At 39.7% G+C, this 27,816-nt stretch overlaps 1 protein-coding gene across 1 annotated transcript in view; it reads right to left on the bottom strand.

The window, feature by feature from the left end:
* Positions 1–17,521, bottom strand: part of tanc2a (tetratricopeptide repeat, ankyrin repeat and coiled-coil containing 2a) — a 62,463-nt gene extending 44,942 nt beyond the window's left edge. Inside the window, exon 1 of the mRNA XM_057860898.1 lies at positions 16,229–17,521. Coding sequence (XP_057716881.1) covers positions 16,229–16,505 — 277 coding nt within the window. The 5' untranslated portion in view covers positions 16,506–17,521. The remainder of the gene's footprint in view (positions 1–16,228) is intronic.
* Positions 17,522–27,816: the final 10,295 nt, after the last annotated feature.

Genomic DNA, 27,816 nt, shown 5'->3' with positions numbered 1-27,816 from the left:
GTGTTTCAGTGATCTGCAGGAGGCACCGCACATTGTGTGGCCATCTTATGCACCCCACAATTCGATTCAATTACGATTCAGGGTGCTACGAATCATTTTTGAACAATGATCACGGTATTGACGATGATCACGATTATCGATGCATCATACATTACTAATTAATAAAGTAGCCACACAAATTTATGTCTTATTTTTTTATTTGAAATATCCGAATGATTCAACAGGAACGGCCCATATAACAAAAAGCTGCCCTAAACTGCTTTTTCCCCCCTTTTTTTACAAGAAAGTGCAAAAACATTAACCATTTTAAAAGCAGTACTTATTTCTCAACATGCCTATAGACCCTACTCACCTACGTCACAAAATGACGTCTCGCTGTATCCGGCCGCCATATTGTCCATAATTTTTTAGCCCTATTCTCAATGGTTTCAATTAGTCGTGCAATTTATAGAGCAATTCATGGAAGCCCCGGTGTTATCTGACGCTGTAAACTCATTGGATGCGTTGCATAAAAGGCGTTATGTGGAAAAGCTTCAGTTTATCCATTCGCCAGATCCATATTTGATGCCTAAATCGATGTTTTTCGACCCGCTGTCTTCACCCTCTCTGCCTGACATCTGCTACCCTGATATTTACAACTATCTTGTCCACACAAAATCAGCCTATTCTCACGAAAGTTTGAAAAACTTTTAAGAGCTTGGAGGCTTATAAATACTTCATTGCTGGTTGGGTGAAACAGGTCCTCGTCCACAAAAATTCGGCAGGAATCTATCTTGTGCTCGGGAAGGTTAGTTACGAAATTTTCAATTCAAAATCTTTTGTTCTTGCTAACATCCACTGTCAAGTCTAATGTATTTCATGTCATTTGTCAATGGAGCTAGGGCTTTTAAAGAACATACGACATGAGAAAAAAAGTCTTAAATGGCATTATTATGTGAATTACAATCATATTTTGAGACGATTCGACTATATACAACAATTTAGCAAAGCGCAGATGACGAGAAATTAGTCTTTTAATCTGCTGGTTAGCCATGCCTACCATTATAGGGCTTCAGCGTCCCCAACAGGTGGATGACGTCAGCGGTAGACTGGGCTCATCGGTTTTACTATTCAGCCCATTGAGGGGGAATTATTCAGGACGAGGAAAACGCGATGAAGAGAGCAGCAAAATGTCATTGTTTCAGTCTCTCTACTCCAATATTTTTACAGGATATTCTTTTTATCCAAGTATTTTTCCCCAATAGCTATATAAATGACTTGAGAAGGACCAGTCAGCCCGTCAAGGGGGAACTATTCACAACGAGGAAACGCAACGAAGAGAGCTGCAAAATGTCATTGTTTCTGTCTCTTTACATCAATATTTTTACAAGATATTCTTTTTATCCAAGTATTTTCCCCAATTGCTAAATAAATGGCATGGTCATGACAAATAACAGTCTTGTGCTAAATAGAATATGAAATAATAAAAATGCATATATTTAGGACGACATGGCAAAATTACTCCATAATGGTCAAAACTGTCGACTTCACCTTTAATGTCGCATCTCCCGAACGATATTTTATGACACCTAAATCGGACATGTCATTTCCCTTCCCCGGCTTTGGAGAATGTAAACAAACCAGAAGCCGTGACAGCTAGCCGACATGCTAACCGAACCGAGTGATGTTTCAAAGTCTTCGAAGCGGAAAATCACACATAATTAGCCTGGATTATTTGACATGACGACTGGGTTGTCGATTGTCTTCGTGGATCGGCAAACCGCCCGGCGGAGAGCAATTTACAGTTCGTTCCCCGGAGGAGGGTGGCTGCAGTTGTTGTGCAGCTAACGTGCTGCTAATGTGCACGAGGAGAGCTTTTTACATGCCTATCAATGATCAAACGTAAGTAGTCCTTTATTTAAAGAAAGTTTGTAGTGTTTTAGGGGTGGGCGATATGGCCTTAAATACGTATCACGATAAATGGAGCAGATTTACCTCGATAACGATAAATGACGATAAAGTCGCCCAAGCGGACTGTTGTATAATTTGAAAATCTGAATCAATGCATGAAATACAGATTAACAGTTTCTTGTTGATTTAGTTACCAGCATTCAATTTGATATATTTAACAATTGTACATGCAGTCTAGACATTAGGTTTATAAAAATGTATTGTAAACAATAAGAATTCAAGTATGAGCATTTATAACAGCGTGTATGGCTTGAACAATCTACATTGTCAAAATCAATATGCCTGTGCAAACATGTCATTGTAACACAAATGACTTGCAGCTTGAACAGTACACTTCAAAAAGACAATTTATTGTTAATGGCTGCTGTGACATAATTATTCAATACAAGTGTTTACTTTATGGTTTCAGCCCCCCCCAAGTGCATTTTTTAATAAATGCAGGCATACATGAACCCCCAAACAGACAGACAGACACACATTAAAGCTATATTGATCTTCTGCAAATTAAACACTTAAGATTTTATGATAGCAATAATGACACAGAATTAAGCACATACAGAAAAATAGCTGGGGCCATTTCTCGGTCATATTACAAGTTTCACCGTTGGATTGTGCTTAATGCTGAATGCTTTACCATCACAAAAGCTATCAGAGAAATCACACACAGTCAGATACAAAATAACGCGACATAGTAATTGCTAGATGCAGTCCGTGCACAATCCACTGATTAAGTTCAGCCGTTTTGACAAGGTTAGAGCCGCTATCCGACTCCATCACGTTCATTTGTAGCGTTAGCCGCTAGCGGCCGCTAGCGTTAGGCGCTAGCGTTAGCCTGTGGCCTGGCTACCAGTAGAAAGCAATGAAAGCACCATCTCCGGAAATCGTGAGAACAAGGGAGTACAGCGGGTGAAAGCCCGTCTGGATGCCACCAAGAGTCTATTAAATGTCGGGTGAAAGTTTGGCGAACCTCCCTTAAGCCACACTCCATCACGTTTTGCTTGTAGCATTAGCTGCTAGCGTTAGCTTGCCGGGCTTCTGTTTGATTGGCTTCCTGACGATCACGTGACTCCCTACGTGAGTACATTCACTGCTTTCTTAAAGGGGAATGAACATGGGTGAACAACACAGAGTCAAAGCGGGATGAAAAGACTATTTTCTTGTTTTATTAATTTACCGAATTTACCGACATGGTCAAAATTACGTCGGTCATCGTGAAGAATTTCGGTGACGGTAAATTTTCGGTTTACCGCCCAGCTCTATAGTGTTTACTTTGTAATAGCTGTATTAATATTTGACATAATACTACAATACAAGATGTTTACTCACTTTCTCATAAGTCCAATGCTCCCACTGTAGTCGGGCTTGTTTTGGCCAATATCCAAAAAGGCGCATACGCCTCTCCCTCATACAGAATGATTTTTCTGCAGCCGTTTGGCTGGCGTGATGCGAAAAATAAGCCCTAATAATCCGCAAAATCAGCTGAATCCTTCGTCCTCATACACAACAGTACGCTGTATAGTGAAGAGGACGCCTTCTACTGTACAGGTCACAGCGCCCTCCTCCTCAATGCAAGATCGAAGCCGGAAGTCACTCATTTTCATGGCAAAAACTAAATAAATATAGCGATCGCTTCCACACACATCCAAGCGGTCCATATCATTCAGGAGCATAAAATACCGCGTGTATTATGAAATAAACATGCTTTTTCGTGTCACATGCACTTTAATGTTTATATGGTTTAGTGATAGCACTCTCACTACATACATATATAATATGTAATAAATATGAAGTGCGATAGCACTACTCCAGATTGTTCCTAGTTGAATTTATTTTTTGGCTTTTGACCTCAATAGTGAAATTGTAAATTAATTGTATGACAACTGTCTTACTATCCCCTTATCATTATATATTTTCAGGTAGTTCATTCACAACGTCTGAGTGTATGTTGTCGGCGATTAGCCTAGCAATGATCTTAATTGTGGTTGTCAGCCCCAAACCCTCTAAATATATATTAAATGCAACTTACCAGATATAAAATAACTACTACATAATCTGTGGTAATCGTTTGGAGCCCAGTTTTCTCGTCGAATTGCAGCAGTCCATCTCGCTCTCCTCTCCGGGTCTCTCGGAATACGGTAGAACTTCAAGTCTCTCCGTCTATCTTCTCTGTTATTGCAACCGACCGCCACACACGCCTTCACCATTTTGATTATTAATGTTAACGAGCAGAAAAACACGCCATAATAGGTGGAATTTACGTAGCGGTAATGCATCAACAGTGATAAGTTGACGGACAATAAAGCGCGTGGGCATGGTTGTGACGTCATGTGAGTAGGGTCTATACAACACACAACTGATCTTGAGATGCTCTTTTTCACAAGAAGGTGCAAAAACATTAGCTGTTTCAAACAGCAGTACTTATTTCTCTCAACAACACAATAAATGAATTCCACATTTCCTGGAAACAAACAAAGTGTCTTTAGAAATAAGACTTCTTTTAACCAATATACTTTGTTTACACAGATTTCGGTACTATTTCGCATGATTGTAGTGCTACCGCTGCACTGAATCCTGGTTTTACACGTTCTGCATCATGAATGACTTTTGTACAGAATCAATTGACATGGAAATACATGTTAACGAAGTCGCTAATTAGCATAGCGCTCGCCACTAACTAGTAACACCTCAAAAACAACAACAATAAAGGCTAAAGAGTACAAGAATGTTCGTGTACTCACCTCTTGTAGACGCACATGGGACTTAGCAACACACTAGAGACATTTTAAAATTAACACGACTTGAACCTACTGCTGGATAACTGAAAGGCAAGAAGCTACGAACTATGTCTCTTCCACTCTCGCTCTAAAAAACAACTTACGCACAGAAGCGCGACAGCCGGGTTCTTGGCCGTCTCATTCACAAATGTATTTTCAAGTGTTTCAAGTCCGACCCCCCCCCCCCCCCCAAAAAAAAAAGTTTGTAAGATATGCTTGATTGTATGACCATTATACTCTGCGGGTTATACAAGTTTGCTCTCCCAGAGCTATTATACGCGCTCTCCCAAGCTATTATGAAGAATACAGTTTTAGCCCATAATCATGTGCTTACATTTTTATTACCGGCAATTGCTCACATTCTGCTGATAAATAGATACACACACACACACACACACACACACACACACACACACACACACACACACACACACACACACACACACACACACACAGTATGTTGATTCATCACACAACGTCTCAGTACTTTTCCACCAAGCTACTTCGAGTGCAAATGTGTGTTCAAAACAAAGTTATCTTACTCGCTCAAGAGTGTGACTGTTAATTTAATCAAGAGTGTGACTGTTAAATCAATGACTAGAATAAGGAACTTCGCCCGATCGAAACTGCCACGTTGGACAACAGTGTTGTAACTATATTCCGCTCAGCAACAAGCCCTCAATAAAAGTCAGCAGCGCGGGGAGTCCGGAGAGAGACCTCGGTGAGATTCCGATGTGGCACGCTGCGCTCTCAGACTCTCCCCAAAACTGCATGGTAAAAGCATACTCTCTGACTCCTGCCTCCTTGTGTCCTGCCTTTGTCACCTCACTCTGGGTCAACAGCTAAATTGAAGAAGGTGTTCTAGACCCAACAAGTTTCTCCTCGGATCTACACAATTCACGTAGGTCAGCCTTTTTGACTTCAAAACGGCGAATTTCACTGAAAGGTGAGAGATTTTCATGCCTGAATATTGAATATGACCAGCCCAACAAGCTTGAGTTCAGCCAACAATATGTTGCACTAATGTTGCTAATCACTTAAACTGTGCCTCTCTATGCGCTCAAGAGTCAAAACCCAGCAACATGTTAAAACCAATACTGGAAACGTATAATTTCTGGATTTTTTTTTTTTTTTACATAAATTTATATTTAAAATTTAAAAAAATAATAATAAATTGAGCAATTTTGGTTAAGATTTTCTAGACTTTTTTGCAGTTGCTGCACATTTTCTCTTTGCTCTGCAAAGTTTCTTTTAGTGGAAAACACTCAGGTGACTTCAAGTACCACTCTGAGATCCCCAATTTGGCCAAATTTCAAAATTGTCTTATATAGGGATGGGAATTGATAGGATTTTTACGATTCCGATTCCATTATCGATATTGCTTAACGATTCGATTCTTTATCGATTCTCTTATCGATTCTAATTTGGGGAAAAAGAACAACAAACGTTTTGATTGGCATCGAGTTTGTTTAATCAGAACTCACAACCTTACAAACTCACAAAGAGATCAAAAGAGGCCCAAAGCCTCAATGTTAACTGTGGCAATAAGTGGCAAATACACAAGAATGTGTAACATTTTACTGAAACATTTATCTAATAGAAATAAAAAATATTGGTATATATTGGGAGATAGGTTGTTGTTCTGCGTTTGGCAATATGTGTTAAAGCAGGGGTCCCCAAACTTTTTCCTGTGAGGGCCACATAACTTTTCCCTTCTCTGATGAGGGGCCGGGGTCAGTTTGTAACAAAAAAAGTGTGACGATTGCAGAAGTGCATAAATGTAAAAAATTATTGTTTTTCAGAAAGCCACAATCAAATAACCCTTTCTGGATTCTTCATGGAATGAAAGTAAATAAAATAAAAATAATAATATAATAATAATAATTAATAATAAAAACACTATTAATTAAATAGATAATAACCAAATAACCCGCTCTGAATTCTTCAAGGAAAAAGGCCAGGAAATAAATAACACGATTGAGAAAAAAAAAAAATTCAAAATGGCCGGACCAAATGTGGAGGCGGACCGTATTTGGGCCGCGGGCCGCAGTTTGGGCACCCGAAGAAATGCCGCATCCAAGGGAGTGAGCGTGCGAAGTGAGAGAGGGAAACACTTCTACGAGCCTACGTTCTTTGTTAATGTTAATATCTACATAGGCAACGCCTGTATGTATAATCTTTTGTGTTGTTGTTGTTGTGTTTCCACTCGCGATCGGACACTTAAATCCAGTTGTGTAGTGGTTTGAACGATGTGCTAATGCTAGCGAACGAATGCTAACCCTACTGTTATTAGCAGCTAATCATGGCTGATTTACGTTGATGCAAACCTGTTTGTTATTGGGGACGAAATTGATTTGTTTCATTTCTATTTTTAGTTTCACTCTTCAAGTGATGGTTGAATAAAGTCAGCAAATTATACCAACGTCTTCTGTATCGTTCATTTCGGAGTTTAGCTAGCTGTATAGCTGTCTCGGTGAGGACAGTGCAGTCTATTCCTTCCCGATGCAGTTATCTCCACTTTGCAATGACTGCAAGTCGCTTTGTTGTAATTTTTCCTCGTGAACACTTTCGAGGGTTTGAACCTACGTGCTGTCATTGTTATGTTTACGGCTGCAATGCTCGTGCTTACCCGTCGTAACCTTTCATTTTCACACTCTTTCCTGGTGAAGTGTAGTCCAACTTTGGAGCGAGTGGTTCTTGGCGCCATGCTAGTTTGATGCGTCTGGACAACAAGACACGTCACGACGCAATACGCGTCTTTAGGAATCGTTAAAGGGATCGTTAAGGCTTTTTCATTGTGATGTCGAGGCCTCGAAACACTAGGAACCGGTTCCGAATTGGAATCGGATTTCGATTCCCATCCCTAGTCTTATATGCATGTGTGATACATGATTGGAAACTTAAAATCTCAATTTTCTGGGGGAAGAAAAATTTTGAACAGGAGGGCATTTTTTAAAAAAAAAAAAGATTTTTTTTTTTAAAAAGAGCAAAACCTCAACTGGAGGTGAGAGCATGCGAGAGCATAATTAAAGACGCCACGATTTTAACGAGATATTATCGCGTACTTACCTCTTTTCGATCCAAAAACTCCATGTAACATGTATGTGTCAGGACACTGTGATTTTGGGGGGATTTTATGGGTGAAACATGCTAATATAACAAGACTTGCGATGCAGAAATCGCAGACATCAAGGAGTGGTCGAGATTTTCATTTTCATATATTTACCCTTTTAAACTTTTTTTTCCCCCAATTTTTCTTTCTTTAGATCGATTATTTATCATCTAAAATATTAGGGAAAATGCGACAGTAATGAAAAAAATACAATTAAGTGATCGTTATGAGGTAGATATCCGTGACGTATTTCCAGACGCTAATTTTTTCTTTGTGACGTAATTTGTTTAAAAGTTTAAAAAATGCGAGTAAATAATTTTTTAAAGTTTGTTTTTTGTTTTTTTTAAATAAAATAATAGACATCAAATAATGATTCTAAGCTAAAAATGACAGACATTTCGAATAATAAATACTATTACTTACTTTTTATGGCTAAGTTGAAACAAAAGCGGTTGCGCGATGTGTGTAAATGGGGTTTCCAGGGTAAAACGGACAAATTAAAAATAGTTTGGGGGCTTAATGCGCCATGAATCTGCTATGGCAGCATATAGACATATTGTTCTATCAAACACAACAGTTCTTTTGGCGTAAAATACAGCAGTTTATTTTCAAGAGGGGTGCAAGAGCAAAAACTGCCTTGTCTATGTTTTCCGCAAATATATATTTTGCAATATCCTTATACCTCTGAATTATTTTGTTGCTTGTAGCCCTTAACTAATTCAGTGTAAATGACAGTTATAGACATCGAATCCATTTCAACTGGGAAGGCTGGCGTTGAGTGATCATGTTTCACTGCCATTGAGTTAATACTTCAAAACAAATACATTTGAAAAAAAAAACGATTTTTTTTTTTTTTTTTTACCTGATTCCGATAATCCGTTTAATAAATGAAGGTGGAAGGATTTCAAGTTGGCCCTTGCATTTTTCTGCAAGCGGCACTCAGAGAAATAGTTTGGACACCCCAATACCAGATCCAAATTTAGCTCAAGATTTGTCTCACTATTTTGGCTTTCTGGGGAAGAATCTCTTCTCCCTGTCAAGTCATCCATATGTTTTCACTGCAGTATCACCACTTTCCAACCGCATGAACAGAAAATTAAAGGGACTGTGAACATGACGCCAATTAAAGTGCATCTGAAAGAAATTGGCAATGCTTCCAAATGAAGTTGTACAGTACACGCGCCCACTTGCAGGGAAAGAACGTTCTGTAGTTTTCAACTGAATACACTGCAAAGACAAGATATTTAATGTTCAAACTGATAAAAAAAAAATTATTGGGGCAACTGTTCTCTCATTTCAACCCTTTCATGCACGAATTATATCTTTTTTTTTCAGAATTTTTTTTTATCACATTCATATAGGACATGGGCTTAAAACTAGAGCTGTCCCGACTAGTCCACATTGTCGACGTCATCGATGACGTAAATGCGTCGACGGGCAAAACATACCGTTGACGGGTAATGACAGGTTAAAAAAAATTACATGCGGATAAAGCTTAGAATGGCGGGCGCTCGCGATACAGGCGGTTGTTACTGGCACCCCTGAGGGGGCCGCTGTTATTTCAATGTGACCGGCGTTGTCAGATTGAGCAAAGAGGAAGAAAGTGGGCGAGCGAGCGAGAGAGAGGGAGCGAGATTGGCGCGTTGGAAAAGTGTGCGGGTAGGTATCCTTAAAGCGCCATCCGACGCCTCTCGGTGTTTTTATGCATGCCACCGCCTTCCCGAGGAGGGAATCGGACGAACCCAGACAAACCGACGACAACGAGCCAAGTGAATCGCCGGTGAGGAGTTGAAAACACCGCCAATTTCCAAAAAGGGCAGAGATGGTAACACGTGAAAGCGGCATAAAGCCAAAAAAGCGGACCAGAATAGCCAGAGCCTGGAATTATTTCAAGGAAAATATGGAGGGTGCCACTGTGTGTACTCTTTGCTAAGCTGAGCTCGCATACCACGGTAGCACGTCGGCTATAAACGAACACTTGAAGCGCCGTCACCCAAGTATAATTTTCGAAGACAACAAGAAACAACAAGCTAGCGGATTGTAAATCCATACAACTCTCTAACGATTTTTTTAAATGGAAGTTGCCTTTATGTGCGTCGTATCAACGCGCATTTTTATTTAATAAAATAATTAATATAATTATATATTTTTTAAAATTATTATTGAATTTATTAGGATCATGGAAGCTCACACTTGGGGAAAATATATACATATATTCTGTATATACATAATATAATGAAAAATATATATGGAAACACCACTAGCCTGCTTACTGTAATCCATGACTGCACTAATGTTAGTTATTTAATATTATAAAGTTTTACATATAGTAGTACACTACAAAATTAATACTATATACTTAATTTTTGTTACTGTGGGGATGTGTGCCTTTCATTCAAAATAATTGTGGTAATATTTCACTGTGCCCTCTGCGTTATCTTCAGGTTAAAACAAACAAAAGCTGAACCGTTTTTCCCCTCCCCAAAAAATGCGGAATGCACACCGGAAAGAGCATCTGAACTCACACAAAGCATTCTGAAAATGATTGTCCAGGACATTGCAATTCATTTTAACATTTAGAACAATATAGACAATGACATACCGCAAAAAGAGTAAGAATTGTTTCGACTCCTGTTAAAAAGGTGAAGTCACAGTGTTTCTGTTTAATTTTTTTGCACCAGTTAATGCCAGCAGCATTTGACTGTTTGATTGTTTGTGATTTATTACTGATATTTATGTTATTTATTTATACGTTAATAAAGAATTTAGGTGTTCCAAAATGTTTTTTGTGAATTAATAAGCTTTAACAAAAAATTCACTATTAAATTAGTAAAAAAAAAAAAAAATTAGATTAGTCGACTAATCGTAAAAATAGTCGGCTGACTAATCGGGAGGAAATTAGTCGTTTGGGACAGCCCTACTTCAAACCTACAGCCAATGGGGCCAATTAAGGCAAGGAAGACAATTTTTTGCAGCCTCCATTCGACATTTAATTGTAGTATTAGTGTTGCCTGCACATATTGTTTGATGGGCAATAAAAAATAAAATATAAAAGAATTTTAAATAAAATTAATAAATTAATACAAGGATGCATTTTGGGGAAAAAAACAATTACTTAAATAGCAATAAATGAAAAAATATCCTATTAATAATTCTAAATAAAATAAAATAAAAAAATCTAATTGTAACAAATTATAAAAAAAAATAAAAAATAAAAATAAAAAGACATACATAAGTTTCACTCGTATTTTGCTATGGGAATTTATTTAAAATTATTTTTTGTTTTGTTCTTGCTTGGGACTTCACATAGCTTAACTCTTTGGCAGCCATTGATGGCAATACATGTCCAATCCATTTTAATTGGGAGGGGCTGGAAGCGTACTCTGTGACCTGGGCTGGCAGTGAATGAGTTAATCTGCTGATAACTTTTGAATAGATGTCCACTGTAGTGATCGCTAAAGTGGCAACGCATTAAAAACCGACATTATTTTTAAAGGATATTGCCACTTGAAAATCTGAATCTGAATCTGGAAAAAATCTGGTAAAAAAAAAAAAAAAAAATTCTAATAATTTGAAAAACTGAACGTTTTACAAAATGTCCCAATTTCATTCGAAGCAGAGTTGCATTTTGCAGAGCTTTCCCCCCATGAGTTTTTCTCACAAAATGAAAATATATATTTATCAGCTAAGCCGCACAACATCTTTATATCGCTAAATGAAAATACTGTTGCCACTTGGCATCATAATTATTTTACCGCGACACTCATGCATGTGCACAACGCCCCCACAGACATACGCGCTCACACACACACAAATGTGGTTGTGTGTGTGCGTAAACCACAGTACAAAAAAAACATACCGTCTCTTGGCAGTCTATAATTATAGCTATAAATTGATGACTGGTGAACTAAATAATAGAAAAGCATTGTGCGTGCGACTACACAGTCATGTGTGGTCAGTCAATGACAGAGTGTGTAAGTTGGAGAGCAAAAATAAAATGGAACTACACAAGCAGTCAAGTATTTCCATTTCATTCTACTGAGTTGCTGATTTCAAGAACATCATGTTATCCCATTTCCACACTATTTTTGCAGTTTTTTAAATTGATAAATAATTTGAAGGTTGTTGTATCGTCTTAACGGTTATAAGAATGAGAAGGGAGCAAACTCTAGCAACAGGCGTATTTTTCGTACTATAATCCGCAATTTTTTTCTCTCCGTTTGTAGGATTTCTTCTAATGAAGTGGCTTCTCTCTTTTTTTTTTTCTTTTTTTTTTTTTTTTAAACAAACGAGCTTTATATTTTCTTTACATTTTCTCTTGTGCGCTCGGTGTGTATTCTATTCCCCAAACACACTCAGAGAACTTTATTGCACGGGATATTTTCCGTCCGATGCTCAATCCGATTACAGAAGAACAGTTTAAGGGTGGCCCTGGGTGTTTTGATTTAAAAAAAGACTGACTACCACAGTGTGCAACAAAAAGCTGTTTCACTAAGGGCTAGTGCTAGTTGTTCGCCCTGGGCTATATTAAATGCTATGGTGGGGATTGTTAAAACGACTTTGTCCTCTTCAAGCTTAGAAAGCAAGGTAAAGTGGATTCTATTTTGAATATGCATCATTTTGAACATGACACTCTTTATAACATGCATCACGCCATCTCCAAGCCTCAACAACAACTTACTTTACTTACTATATTTCTTCAAAGAAAAACTCTGCATATAACACCACAGGAGACACAAGTGTATTTCACCAAATCCAGTTCAAGGATCACACCAAAAAGTGTCAAAGCATCCCACGTGTCATTGCTGCTTTTTTTTAGCCACCAAAATTTGGTAATAAAAGATTGAAAAAATTTAAGGAAAACATACAGTACATAATAATTCAAACAGTATTTGACCTACAAGTATCTTGAATAAGCACAATTAAACAGTTCTGTAATGTTCAAACGGAAGACATCAGTAAGGTTGTCAAAAGTATCGAAGTATCAATGCTAAGATGTTGTACCCAGATAGGATACTTGACTACAAAAGGAACGATATCCAGTTGTTTTTTTTTGCACGACCAAAAGTCACCAGAAATTTTTGTTGTCATGGGGTAAATTTTGATTTTTAATTACTCTTGATAGGAATGGAGGATATTTTTGTATTTTCCTTGGCAAGTCATTGGCTGCAATGGACCTATTGCAAAATCACGCCCCCAAATCACAAAAGTTGGACACCAGCTGTAGAGCTGCATTGGAATATTGTGTGGTCGTGACTTAAAACATCTTTTTTCTAACTTTAAAATGGCAAAACCCCAATGGCTTAACGCTATGCGTAGGTAGGGTACCTGTAATTTCGACACCAGGTACACTAAAAGATTGAGAGGAGGATTTTTTTTGGTGCGTTTTTCAAAGCCTAAAAGTAAGCTCGCAAAATGCAAGCTATGGATAAGGCTTTGTCGTCGACCATATAAACAACTGAATGTCAACACAAAGACACTTACGCTTGCAAAAATGTAAGTTAATGATCGATTTATTAAAATATTTGCTAGAATGTAGTAGAAACGTAGACTTAACTATTACCATTAGTTCACTAACATTTGACTTTCTACTTGTTTAGTAGCCTGTCACTTAACAAATAGAATAAAATATAACTAATCTATGCTGTCAAGACCGAACACTGAAAGTCCAAAGTAAACACCACAAAATTGTCAAGACCGAGCACTGAAAGTCCAAAGTAAACATCACAAACTTTCTATAAAACGGACGCACACGAAGGAAAGTTCTCACACGCACCTAGCATGTGGCTGCGGTCAAGTCGACTGCATGCCACTCTGCCTTAAGCATTTATTTACGTTGTATTCATGTTGCACTTGTATCTTTACGATGTAAGTTGTTTATTTAGCACATCTGGATAATTTTGAGAATCCAAGTGAAAGAAAGTGTTTATTATTCGCCACAAAAGCTTCGAAAGAAAAATCTGACAGAACACATGACATAACGTTACTAAGTAGCTAACGTTATAGCTAGATTGATACTCCGCCTGTGGGGTTCCTTGATATTATGTTGTGAGTAGGGATGGGAATTGATAGGATTTTTACGATTCCGATTCCATTATCGATATTGCTTAACGATTCGATTCTTTATTGATTCTCTTATCGATTCTAATTTGGGGAAAAAAAAGAACAAACGTTTTGATTGGCATCGAGTTTGTTTAATCAGAAGTCACAACCTTACAAACTCACAACGAGGTCAAAAGAGGCCCAAAGCCTCAATATTAACTGTGGCAATAAGTAGAAATAAAAAATATTGGTATATATTGGCATATAGGTCGTTGGTCTGCCGTTGGCAATATGTGTTAAACTTGCAGGGGTCCCCAAAATTTTTCCTGTGAGGTCCACATAACTTTTCCCTTCTCTGATGAGGGGTCGGGGTCAGTTTGTAACAGAAAAAGTGTGACGATTGCAGGAGTGCCTAAGTGTAAAAAATGATCGTTTTTCAGAAAGCCACAATCAAATAACCCTTTCTGGATTCTTCATGGAACAAAAGTAAATAAAATAAAAATAATAATATAATATAATAATAATAAATAATAATAACACTATTAATCAAATAGATAATAACCAAATAACCCTCTCTGAGTTCTTCACAGAAAAAGGCCAGAAAATAAGTAACACTATTGAGAAAAAAAATTCAAAATGCTCTCCGGTATTGTTCAGGGGGCCGGACCAAATGTCGGGGCAGGCCATACCGGCCCGCGGGCCGTAGTTTGGGGACCCCTGTTAAAGTCTATTATTTACCAGTATAATGAAATGCATGCCTTTTAATTTTTATGGTGCTTTCACGCTCAAGTGGGGGCGCCCTTGCGCTTCCTCACGCGAAGAAGAACGCGCTCACGTGAAGAAGAGCGCGCTTACACGTGAAGACGAAATGCCGCATCAAAGCGAGTGAGCGAGTTAGTGAGAGAGGGAACCACTGCTATGACCCTACGTTCTTTGTTCATGTTTGTAAAATATCTACAGAGGCAACGCCTGTATGTATCATCTTTTGTGTTGTTGTTGTGTGTTTCCACTCGCAATCGGACACTTAAATCCAGTTGTGTAGTGGTTTGAACGATGTGCTAATGCTAGCGAACGCATGCTAACCGTTTTGTTATTAGCAGCTAATCATCATTGTTTTACGTTGATGCAAACCTGTTTGTTATTGGGGACGAAATTGATTTGTTTCATTTCTATTTTTAGTTTCACTCTTCAAGTGATGGTTGAATAAAGTCAGCAAATTATACCAACGTCTTCTATATAGTCATTTTGGAGTTTAGGTAGCTCTATAGCTGTCTCGGTGAGGACAGTGCAGTCTATTCCCTCCCGATTCAGTTATCTCCACCTTCCCTCCCGATGCAGTTATCTTCACCTTGCAATGACTGCAAGTCGTTTTGTTGTAATTTTTCCTCGTGAAGTGAAGACACACTTTTGAGCGTTTGAACCTACGTGCTGTAATTGTTATGTTTACGGCTGCAATGCTCGTGCTAAACCATCGTAACCTTTCATTTTCACCCTCTTTCCTGGTGAAGTGTAGCCAAACTTTGGAGCGGGTGGTTCTTGGCGCCATGCTAGTTTGATGCGTCTGGACAACAAGACAGTCACGACGCAATATGCATCTTTAAGAATCGTCAAAGGGATCGTCAGGGCTTTTTCATTGTGATGTCGAGGCCTCGAAACACTAGGAACCGGTTTAGAATTGGAATCGGATTTCGATTCCCAACCCTAGTTGTGAGTGGTAGCATTTCGCATCGATTATAATAATGGTCTCCTTTCTGTAAAGTTTAATACCATGGACATACCGCTCCACTGCATACTAAACCATCTCTTTGTGCTTCTATTCATTAATAAATAAATAAATAAAAAGGTCTATTGCCAGCTGTGGTAGTGCAAATTCAGAAATTTGAACTCCCGCCATCATCCATAAATTGTTCGTTCACTCAGTCACTGTCACTGAGAGAATTTCACAAAGCCTTGGGTTGTCTGAGTTTTACAAGGGGAGCGGGGCTTTGCGACAGGCCCATTGATGCCGCTAAACGTCTGCTCCATTTGAAGTGGGAGGGGTGGCAGCGAATGAACATTCATTCGCTGCCAACCCTCACACTTCAAATTGATCGGACGTCTACAAGTGATGAACTCATTTGAATAGTTTGTAGTTTTAAGAGCCTCTTGATTGGACAAAGAGTTAATAAAATCACGTTAAATTTTGGTTGTGTAAATTATTACAAATGGTCTTGAGTAATTTTTTGACCATCAATATCGAGTTAAAATTTTAGTATCGTGACAACAGTACTTCACACGTTCATACATTCAATGTAATAAAGCAAGCATATATTTGCTAAAACATCAGGGCTAAACTAGACTTCATTCTCACCTTCCGCTGGCCTTCCTCTCCTAATTCTCCTTGCTCCATTGATTGGCTCATCGTCCCAATCCTGACACAGATCCGAGTTTTCCTCATGGGTCAGACAGCAGCATACATAAAACAGCAAGCTTCGCAGAAGGGAGGATGCATGGCTGAAGGTGCCAACTGCCCCGCAACGGCAGTTTTCCGCAAACCTCCAAGAGTGTTGCGCTGAGGCCCGCTCATGCCTACACCACACGGTCCTTGAACGGGCACATGCTTTCAAAATCGCCGCCGTGCAGTCCATAACTAGCTATGAGCCTGATGTAATTGGTTCAGAGTGTTTCCATGTGGAGGGCGGCGTCAACACATGAAAGAGCTGTCGTTGCCTCAGAATAGAGCTTTACGTTGACGTGATGAATATGAAAAAGGTCCGTCAAATCGTCGCCGATTTCTACCTTTCGGCTGTAATCCTCATTTGTAGGTTCTTCGACTTGTTGGGAGATGGAAAACAAATCATCACCACCAGTGAGTTTCTGAGCTCCTCCTTCTCCAGAGAACACAAAGGAGAAAGGAGAGAGAGATGGAGGGAGTAAGAAGATAAGCGAACGGTCTCTCCAGAAATAGAAAAGCACTCAAGATACTCAAGTTTTACTCCACAGAGGCACAATAAAAACAGTCCATAAGCAGGAGAGTACAACACCAATACAGACTTAATGGTCAGTTAATCGAACGTCCACACAATCATCAACAGAGAGCTTTTAAAGCTGACCGCAACTCACATCATTCCAGACCAGGGGGTGTCCACTGCTCTCTTTACTTTAAAAGTGAAAACAAGTTTCATTCACCGGCAGATCAGACCAAAACCTCAACAAAAACAAAACAATAAGCCAGGCTTAGGTTTCGATGAAGATCTTCAAGTAACTACTTCTTTTTTTTTCTATTCCATGGCTGAGCCTCCATATCTGGTCTGAAAGACGATCTCTCTCGTCTGACTGCAGCGCAAATCAAAACTCCCCTCCTCCAACCAAAACACACACACTCTTCAACACGCACATGAAGGGAAAGAGGGACGGATAGCGAGAGTAACTCAACACAGGGCAACTTTGTTCCGGAGAAAAGTTTCTTCGCTTTTAAAAAGCTTTTTTTTTTAAAACCAGCAATACTAGGGGAGGAGCAGGAGTGAAATTTGTTGAATAATACTCACCCACAAATTCATTTGATTCAAGAAAAACTTATTTTATGCCCTGTCTGGCATTGCATGTAATTGACTTTCCCATTTATGAATTTAAACTAAAGACCTACAGCGGGGCAAATAAGTATTTAGTCAACCACTAATTGTGCAAGTTCTCCCACTTGAAAATATTAGAGAGGCCTGTAATTGTCAACATGGGTAAACCTCAACCATGAGAGACAGAATGTGGAAAAAAAACAGAAAATCACATTGTTTGATTTTTAATGAATTTATTTGCAAATCATGGTGGAAAGTAAGTATTTGGTCAATACCAAAAGTTCATCTCAATACTTTGTTATGTACCCTTTGTTGGCAATAACGGAGGCCAAACGTTTTCTGTAACTCTTCACAAGCTTTTCACACACTGTTGCTGATATTTTGGCCCATTCCTCCATGCAGGTCTCCTCTAGAGCAGTGGTGTTTTGGGGCTGTTGTTGGGCAAAACGGACTTTCAACTCCCTCCACAGATTTTCTATGGGGTTGAGATCTGGAAACTGGCTAGACTGGCCACTCCAGGACCTTGAAATGCTTCTTACGAAGCCACTCCTTTGTTGCCCTGGCTGTGTGTTTGGGATCATTGTCATGCTGAAAGACCCAGCCACGTCTCATCTTCAATGCCCTTGCTGATGGAAGGAGATTATCACTCAAAATCTCTCGTTACATGGCCCCATTCATTCTTTCCTTTACACAGATCAGTCATCCTGGTCCCTTTGCAGAAAAACAGCCCCAAAGCATGATGTTTCCACCCCCATGCTTCAGAGTGGGTATGGTGTTCTTCAGATGCAATTCAGTATTCTTTCTCCTCCAAACATGAGAATCTGTGTTTCTACCAAAAAGTTATATTTTGGTTTCATCTGACGATAACACATTCTCCCAGTCCTGTTCTGGATCATCCAAATGCTCTCTAGCGAACCACAGACGGGCCTGGACGTGTACTGGCTTCAGCAGGGGGACACGTTTGGCAGTGCAGGATTTGAGTCCCTTGTGGCGCATTGTGTTACTGATACTAGCCTTTGTTACTGTGGTCCCAGCTCTCTGTAGGTCATTCACTAGGTCCCCCCGTGTGGTTCTGGGATTTTTGCTCACTGTTCTCGTTATCATTTTGACGCCATGGGGTGAGATCTTGCATGGAGCCCCAGATCGAGGGAGATGATCAGTGGTCTTGTATGTCTTCCATTTTCTAATAATTGCTCCCACAGTTGATTTCTTTACACCAAGCGTTTTACCTATTGCAGATTCAGTCTTCCCAGCCTGGTGCAGGTCTACAATTTTGTCTCTGGTATGCTTCGACAGCTCTTTGGTCTTGGCCATAGTGGAGTTTGGAGTGTGACTGACTGAGCTTGTGGACAGGTGTCTTTTATACCGATAATGAGTTAAAAAGGTGCCATTAATACAGGTAACGAGTGGAGCCTCGTTAGACCTCGTTAGAAGAAGTTAGACCTCTTTGAAAGCCAGAAATCGTGCTTGTTTGTAGGTGACCAAATACTTATTTCCCACTCTAATTTGGAAATAAATTCTTTAAAAATCAAACAATATGATTTTCTGTCTCTCGTGGTCGAGGTCAACCCATGTTGACAATTATAGGCCTCTCTAATCTTTTCAAGTAGGAGAACTTGCACAATTGGTGGTTGACTAAATACTTATTTGCCCCACTGTAGCTGGTAAAATGTTGTCTATAAAAGTTCTAAAGCAATAAAACAAATGAAATGAACAAGAATTCTATCAACTATTAGTATAAGAATTATAATACTAGGCCTGCAAGCAGGACTGAACGGGCCCTCGCAATCTAGCGCAACTCGGACGTCACGCAAGTCGGACTGTGTGCAGGTCAGGGTGGTGGCAGATCCTCCTCTCTAATCATCTCATTAGAACCTAACATGCTCGAAAGTCGCCTAATTACATTCCCACACCCAAGAGATAAAAACCCCTATTGGAGAGAGTACTACAAAAAAGGAGCCACTACTGAGCTGTGCAGCCAAGCCCTTATTCAAAACCAAAATTAATCTTCTAACTTGGCCAATTCGACCAAGTGTGCCAAATATTGTGGCTCTATAAGCTGCCTGAGTCTCTGAAAAAAAATATTTCCTTTAAATGGCGAACAAAGGGTCGTCACGGCAACAGACAGAGACACGTGGACATGGGCCGTAAAAAAGTATTTTAATAGGTCTTGAAACTACAATGACCAACATGAAAAGAACTGGACATGTTTTGGAAAAACGAGTGACTTCCTATCGCCACTAGTTGGCGCTGTAGGGTTGATGCAAATGACCCCTACAAGTTCCTTCAGGGTATGACTCTCAACAAGCACGGGAAGTTTGGCGCAGATATGTTCTATATCTGCCGAGTTATGATTGTTCAAAGTTTTTGGAGAGAAAAATTGTTGACAGTCATTTTCACTTTCCTGTTTGGACCCCTCCGCTTCAACGAAACTTCAATATTTTTCATCAGGCACCTGAAGACAGGTCTTAAGGCTTCCCTTATGCAAGTTTGAGGTAGATTGGTTTTTTCCCTTTAGAGGAGGAGTGTGTCCCGTAAAAAAGGGCATTTCCTGTTTCCACTAGGAGGCGCCAGGCACAAATGGTAAATTTTCAATCCAGTCCTGCTCAGGCTGGTATACCTCACACACATGCCAGATTTAAAATAGATTTAACATTGTATGAGGGTGTTATCAGTCATTTTCCGAATTTGGTGTTTTGGCGAAAAAATGGAAGAATTTGGCGCCCCGCCCAGGTCAGGCCCGTGAATGAAAACACACCATTTTTATAACTTAAGATTTCATATGCCTCATGAACAGTCTCGCCAATTTTGAGAATGATCAAACTAATTCCCTAGGTGCCAAGGTGTAAAATGTGCACACTGTAAATCGATAAAAAGTTCACATTCAATCCAAAATACCCGATTTCCTGTAGGATTTGGAATGTGTGTGCAAGAGACTTTTTGGAGCAGTTTTGCACAAAGTTTTGACTCTCCAAATTTCATCACTCTATGTTAGAAAAACCTAAATGGAGAGGCCTTTTTGAAAATTTCAAGGGGGCGCCACTGAGCCATTTTCTTAAATTGTTTCGTAACGTTGCAAGATTATCGAACGTTATCCAAAGCCGCATGTATGTGCAAATTTTGGTGAGTTTTTATGCATATTCAAGCCTCCAAATGTAAACTCTTACTGTGAACCCATGAAAATTTCACATTCGATCCAAAATACCCGATTTCCTGTCTGATCTGGAATATGGGTGCAAGAGACTTTTTGGAGCAGTTTTGCATAAGGTATCTACTCCCCAAATTTCCTTGCTCTATGTTGAAAAAACCCAATAGGAAAGGCCTTTTTTAAAACTTCTTTCTGTCGCCACTAGTTGGCACTGTAGAGTTGATGCAAATGACCCCTACAAGAACCTTCAGGGTATGACTCTCAACAAACACGGAAAGTTTGGCGCAGATATGTTGCATATCTGCCGAGTTATGACTGTTCAAAATTTTTGGCGAGACAAATTGTTGACGGTCATTTTCACTTCCAGTTTGGACCTCTCCGCTTCAACGAAACCTCAATATTTTTCATCAGGGACCTGAACACATGTCTTGAGGCTCCCCTGAAACAGGTTTGAGGTCAATAGATTTTTTTCCCTTGGAGGAGGAGCCTGTCTCGTAAAGAAGGCCATTTCCTGTTCCCACTAGGGTGCGCCAGGCCTAATGGGTAATATTTCAATGCAGTCGTGTTCAGGCTGGGATATCTCATATACATGCTAGAAATGAAAAAGATTGAACGTTGTATCACGGAGTTTTTAATCATTTTCTGAATTTGGTATTTTGCCCAAAAATGGCCGACTTTGGGACCACGCCCAGGTCAGACCCTTGAGTGAAAACTCACCATTTTGAAAACTTAAGATCTCATATGTCTCCTGAATAGTCTGACCAATTTTGAAGACTATCCAACTATTTTCTTCAGCGACAAGGTCTCAAATGTAAATCGATAAAATTTCACATTTGATCCAAAATTTCCGGCTTCCTGTTGGGTTTGGAATATGGGTGCAAGAGACTTTTTGGAGCAGTTTTGCACAATGTATCGACTTGCCAAATTTCATCGTTCTACGTTGAAAAAACCTAATAGGAAAGGCCTTTTTGAAAATTTCAAGGGGGCGCCACTGAGCCATTTTGTTAAATTTTTTTGTAGATTATCAAAATTTACGCAAATTTGCATGTATGTGCAAATTTTGGTGAGTTTTCGTGCATGTTCAGGCCTCCAAATGTAAACTCAAACTGTGAACCGATAAAAATTTCACATTTGATCCAAAATATCCGATTTCCTGTTGGATTTGGAATATGGGTGCAAGAGGCTTTTTTGAACAGTTAGGCATAAGGTATCTACTCCCCAAATTTCATTGCTCTACGTTGAAAACCTGAGAGGAGAGGCCTTTTTGAAAATTTTAAGGGTCAAGGGGGCGCCACTGAGCCATTTTTTGACATTTTTTCAAAACGACACAAGATTATCGAAATTTACGCAAAGCCGCACGTTTGTGCAAATTTTGGTGACTTTTCGTGCATGTTCAGGCCTCCAAATTGGCCATTTTCATTTGCCCTGAAAAAAGAAGAATAATAATAATAATAATAATAATAACTAGGCCTGCAAGCAGGACTGAACGGGCCCTCGCGATCTAGCGCAACTCGGACGTCACGCAACTCGGACTGTGTGCAGGTCAGGGCGGTGGCAGATCCTCCTCTCTAATCATCTCATTAGAACCTAACATGCTCGAAAGTCGCCTATTTACATTCCCACACCCAAGAGATAAAAACCCCTATTGGAGAGAGTACTACAAAAAAGGAGCCACTACTGAGCTGTGCAGCCAAGCCCTTATTCAAAACTAAAATTAATCTTCTAACTGGGCCAATTCGACCAAGTGTGCCAACTATTGTGGCTCTATAAGCTGCCTGAGTCTCTGAAAAAAAATATTTCCTTTAAATGGCGAACAAAGGGTCGTCACGGCAACAGACAGAGACACGTGGACATGGGCCGTAAATAAGTATTTTAATAGGTCTTGAAACTACAATGACCAACCTGAAAAGAACTGGACATGTATTGGAAAAACGAGTGACTTTCTATTGCCACTAGTTGGCGCTGTAGGGTTGATGCAAATGACCCCTACAACGCCCTTCAGGGTATGACTCTCAACAAGCACGGGAAGTTTGGCGCAGATATGTTGTATATCTGCCGAGTTATGACTGTTCAAAGTTTTTGGAGAGAAAAATTGTTGACAGTCATTTTCACTTTCCTGTTTGGACCCCTCCGCTTCAACGAAACTTCAATATTTTTCATCAGGCACCTGAAGACAGGTCTTAAGGCTTCCCTTTTGCAGGTTTGAGGTAGATTGATTTTTTCCCTTTAGAGGAGGAGTGTGTCCCGTAAAAAAGGGCATTTCCTGTTCCCACTAGGAGGCGCCAGGCACAAATGGTAAATTTTCAATCCAGTCCTGCTCAGGCTAGTATACCTCACACACATGCCAGATTTAAAATAGATTGAACGTTGTATGAGGGAGTTATCAGTCATTTTCCGAATTCGGTGTTTTGGCGAAAAAATGGCCGACTTTGGCACCCCGCCCAGGTCAGGCCCGTGAATGAAAACACACCATTTTGATAAATTAAGATTTCATATGCCTCATGAACAGGCTCGCCAATTTTGAGAATGATCAAACTAATTCCCTAGGTGCCAAGGTGTAAAATGTGCACACTGTAAATCGATAAAAATTTCACATTCAATCAAAAATACCCGATTTCCTGTTGGGTTTGGAATATGCATGCAAGAGACTTTTTGGAGCAGTTTTGTACAAGGTATTGACTCTCCGAATTTCATCCCTCTACGTTGAAAAAACCTAAATGGAGAGGCCTTTTTGAAAATTTCAAGGGGGCGCCAGTGAGCCATTTTGTTACATTTTTTTGTAACATTGCAAGATTATCGAACGTTATCCAAAGCCGCATGTATGTGCAAATTTTGGTGAGTTTTTATGCATATTCAAGCCTCCAAATGTAAACTCTTACTGTGAACCCATGAAAATTTCACATTCGATCCAAAATACCCGATTTCCTGTTGGATTTGGAATATGGGTGCAAGAGACTTTTTGGAGCAGTTTTGCATAAGGTATCTACTCCCCAAATTTCCTTGCTCTATGTTGAAAAAACCCAATAGGAAAGGCCTTTTTTAAAACTTCTTTCTGTCGCCACTAGTTGGCACTGTAGAGTTGATGCAAATGACCCCTACAAGAACCTTCAGGGTATGACTCTCAACAAACACGGAAAGTTTGGCGCAGATATGTTGCATATCTGCCGAGTTATGACTGTTCAAAGTTTTTGGCGAGACAAATTGTTGACGGTCATTTTCACTTCCAGTTTGGACCTCTCCGCTTCAACGAAACCTCAATATTTTTCATCAGGGACCTGAACACATGTCTTGAGGCTCCCCTGAAACAGGTTTGAGGTCAATAGATTTTTTTCCCTTGGAGGAGGAGCCTGTCTCGTAAAGAAGGCCATTTCCTGTTTCCACTAGGGGGCGCCAGGCCTAATGGGTAATATTTCAATGCAGTCGTGTTCAGGCTGGGATATCTCATATACATGCTAGAAATGAAAAAGATTGAACGTTGTATCACCGAGTTTTTAATCATATTCTGAATTTGGTATTTTGCCCAAAAATGGCCGACTTTGGGACCACGCCCAGGTCAGACCCTTGAGTGAAAACTCACCATTTTGAAAACTTAAGATCTCATATGTCTCCTGAATAGTCTGACCAATTTTGAAGACGATCCAACTATTTTCTTCAGCGACAAGGTCTCAAATGTAAATCGATAAAATTTCACATTTGATCCAAAATTTCCGGCTTCCTGTTGGGTTTGGAATATTGGTGCAAGAGACTTTTTGGAGCAGTTTTACACAATGTATCGACTCACCAAATTTCATCATTCTACGTTGAAAAAACCTAATAGGACAGGCCTTTTTGAAAATTTCAAGGGGGCGCCACTGAGCGATTTTGTTAAATTTTTTTGTAGATTATCAAAATTTACGCAAAGTTGCATGTATGTGCAAATTTTGGTGAGTTTTCGTGCATGTTCAGGCCTCCAAACGTAAACTCCAACTGTGAACCGAAAAAATTTCACATTTGATCCAAAATATCCGATTTCCTGTCAGATTTGGAATATGGGTGCAAGAGGCTTTTTTGAACAGTTAGGCATAAGGTATCTACTCCCCAAATTTCATCGCTCTACGTTGAAAACCTGAGAGGAAAGGCCTTTTTGAAAATTTTAAGGGTCAAGGGGGCGCCACTGAGCCATTTTTTGAAATTTTTTCAAAACGACGCTAGATTATCAAATTTTACGCGAATCTGCACGTATGTGCAAATTTTGGTGACTTTTCGTGCATGTTCAGGCCTCCAAATTGGCCATTTTCATTTGCCATGAAGAAAGAAGAATAATAATAATAATAACTAGGCCTGCAAGCAGGACTGAACGGGCCCTCGCAATCTAGCGCAACTCGGACGTCACGCAACTCGGACTGTGTGCAGGTCAGGGTGGTGGCAGATCCTCCTCTCTAATCATCTCATTAGAACCTAACATGCTCGAAAGTCGCCTATTTACATTCCCACACCCAAGAGATAAAAACCCCTATTGGAGAGAGTACTACAAAAAAGGAGCCACTACTGAGCTGTGCAGCCAAGCCCTTATTCAAAACCAAAATTAATCTTCTAACTGGGCCAATTCGACCAAGTGTGCCAACTATTGTGGCTCTATAAGCTCCCTGAATCTCTGAAAAAAAATATTTCCTTGAAATGGCGAACAAAGGGTCGTCACGGCAACAGACAGAGACACGTGGACATGGGCCGTAAAAAAGTATTTTAATAGGTCTTGAAACTACAATGACCAACATGAAAAGAACTGGACATGTTTTGGAAAAACGAGTGACTTTCTATCGCCACTAGTTGGCGCTGTAGGGTTGATGCAAATGACCCCTACAAGGCCCTTCAGGGTATGACTCTCAACAAGCACGGGAAGTTTGGCGCAGATATCTTGTATATCTGCCGAGTTATGACTGTTCAAAGTTTTTGGAGAGAAAAATTGTTGACAGTCATTTTCACTTTCCTGTTTGGACCCCTCCGCTTCAACGAAACTTCAATATTTTTCATCAGGCACCTGAAGACAGGTCTTAAGGTTTCCCTTATGCAGGTTTGAGGTAGATTGATTTTTTCCTTTAGAGGAGGAGTGTGTCCCGTAAAAAAGGGCATTTCCTGTTCCCACTAGGAGGCGCCAGGCACAAATGGTAAATTTTCAATCCAGTCCTGCTCAGGCTGGTATACCTCACACACATGCCAGATTTAAAATAGATTGAACGTTGTATGAGGGAGTTATCAGTCATTTTCCGAATTCGGTGTTTTGGCGAAAAAATGGAAGAATTTGGCGCCCCGCCCAGGTCAGGCCCGTGAATGAAAACACACCATTTTTATAACTTAAGATTTCATATGCCTCATGAACAGTCTCACCAATTTTGAGAATGATCAAACTAATTCCCTAGGTGCCAAGGTGTAAAATGTGCACACTGTAAATCGATAAAAAGTTCACATTCAATCCAAAATACCCGATTTCCTGTAGGATTTGGAATGTGTGTGCAAGAGACTTTTTGGAGCAGTTTTGCACAAAGTTTTGACTCTCCAAATTTCATCACTCTATGTGAGAAAAACCTAAATGGAGAGGCCTTTTTGAAAAATTCAAGGGGGCGCCACTGAGCCATTTTGTTAAATTGTTTCGTAACGTTGCAAGATTATCGAACGTTATCCAAAGCCGCATGTATGTGCAAATTTTGGTGAGTTTTTATGCATATTCAAGCCTCCAAATGTAAACTCTTACTGTGAACCCATGAAAATTTCACATTCGATCCAAAATACCCGATTTCCTGTTGGATTTGGAATATGGGTGCAAGAGACTTTTTGGAGCAGTTTTGCATAAGGTATCTACTCCCCAAATTTCCTTGCTCTATGTTGAAAAAACCCAATAGGAAAGGCCTTTTTTAAAACTTCTTTCTGTCGCCACTAGTTGGCACTGTAGAGTTGATGCAAATGACCCCTACACGAACCTTCAGGGTATGACTCTCAACAAACACGGGAAGTTTGGCGCAGATATGTTGTATATCTGCCGAGTTATGACTGTTCAAAGTTTTTGGCGAGACAAATTGTTGACGGTTATTTTCACTTCCAGTTTGTACCTCTCCGCTTCTACAAAACCTCAATATTTTTCATTAGGCACCTGAACACATGTCTTGAGGCTCCCCTGAAACAGGTTTGAGGTCAATAGATTTTTTTCCCTTGGAGGAGGAGCCTGTCTCGTAAAGAAGGCCATTTCCTGTTCCCACTAGGGGGCGCCAAGCCTAATGGGTAAAATTTAAATGCAGTCGTGTTCAGGCTGGGATATCTCATATACTTGCTAGAAATGAAAAAGATTGAACGTTGTATCACGGAGTTTTTAATCATTTTCTGAATTTGGTGTTTTGCCCAAAAATGGCCAACTTTGGGACTACGCCCAGGCCAGACCCTTGGATGAAAACTCACCATTTTGAAAACTTAAGATCTCATATGTCTCCTGTATAGTCTGACCAATTTTGAAGACGATCCAACTATTTTCTTCAGCGACAAGGTCTCAAATGTAAATCGATAAAATTTCGCATTTGATCCAAAATTTCCGACTTCCTGTTGGATTTGGAATATAGGTGCAAGAGACTTTTTGGAGCAGTTTTACGCAATGTATCGACTCACCAAATTTCATCATTCTACGTTGAAAAAACCTAATAGGAAAGGCCTTTTTGAAAATTTCAAGGGGGCGCCACTGAGCGATTTTGTTAAATTTTTTTGTAGATTATCAAAATTTACGCAAAGTTGCATGTATGTGCAAATTTTGGTGAGTTTTCGTGCATGTTCAGGCCTCCAAACGTAAACTCCAACTGTGAACCGAAAAAATTTCACATTTGATCCAAAATATCCGATTTCCTGTCGGATTTGGAATATGGGTGCAAGAGGCTTTTTTGAACAGTTAGGCATAAGGTATCTACTCCCCAAATTTCATCGCTCTACGTTGAAAACCTGAGAGGAGAGGCCTTTTTGAAAATTTTAAGGGTCAAGGGGGCGCCACTGAGCCATTTTTTGAAATTTTTTCAAAACGACGCAAGATTATCAAATTTTACGCGAATCTGCACGTATGTGCAAATTTTGGTGACTTTTCGTGCATGTTCAGGCCTCCAAATTGGCCATTTTCATTTGCCATGAAGAAAGAAGAATAATAATAATAATAATAATAATAATAATAATCCTTTGCATTACAATAGGGCCTTCGCACGCCTAGTGCTCGGGCCCTAATAATAATAATCC

This window comes from Corythoichthys intestinalis, chromosome 16 (genome assembly GCF_030265065.1).
Source record: "Corythoichthys intestinalis isolate RoL2023-P3 chromosome 16, ASM3026506v1, whole genome shotgun sequence".
Taxonomy (NCBI): Eukaryota; Metazoa; Chordata; class Actinopteri; order Syngnathiformes; family Syngnathidae; genus Corythoichthys; species Corythoichthys intestinalis.
This window is presented reverse-complemented; position numbering and strand designations above follow the sequence as displayed.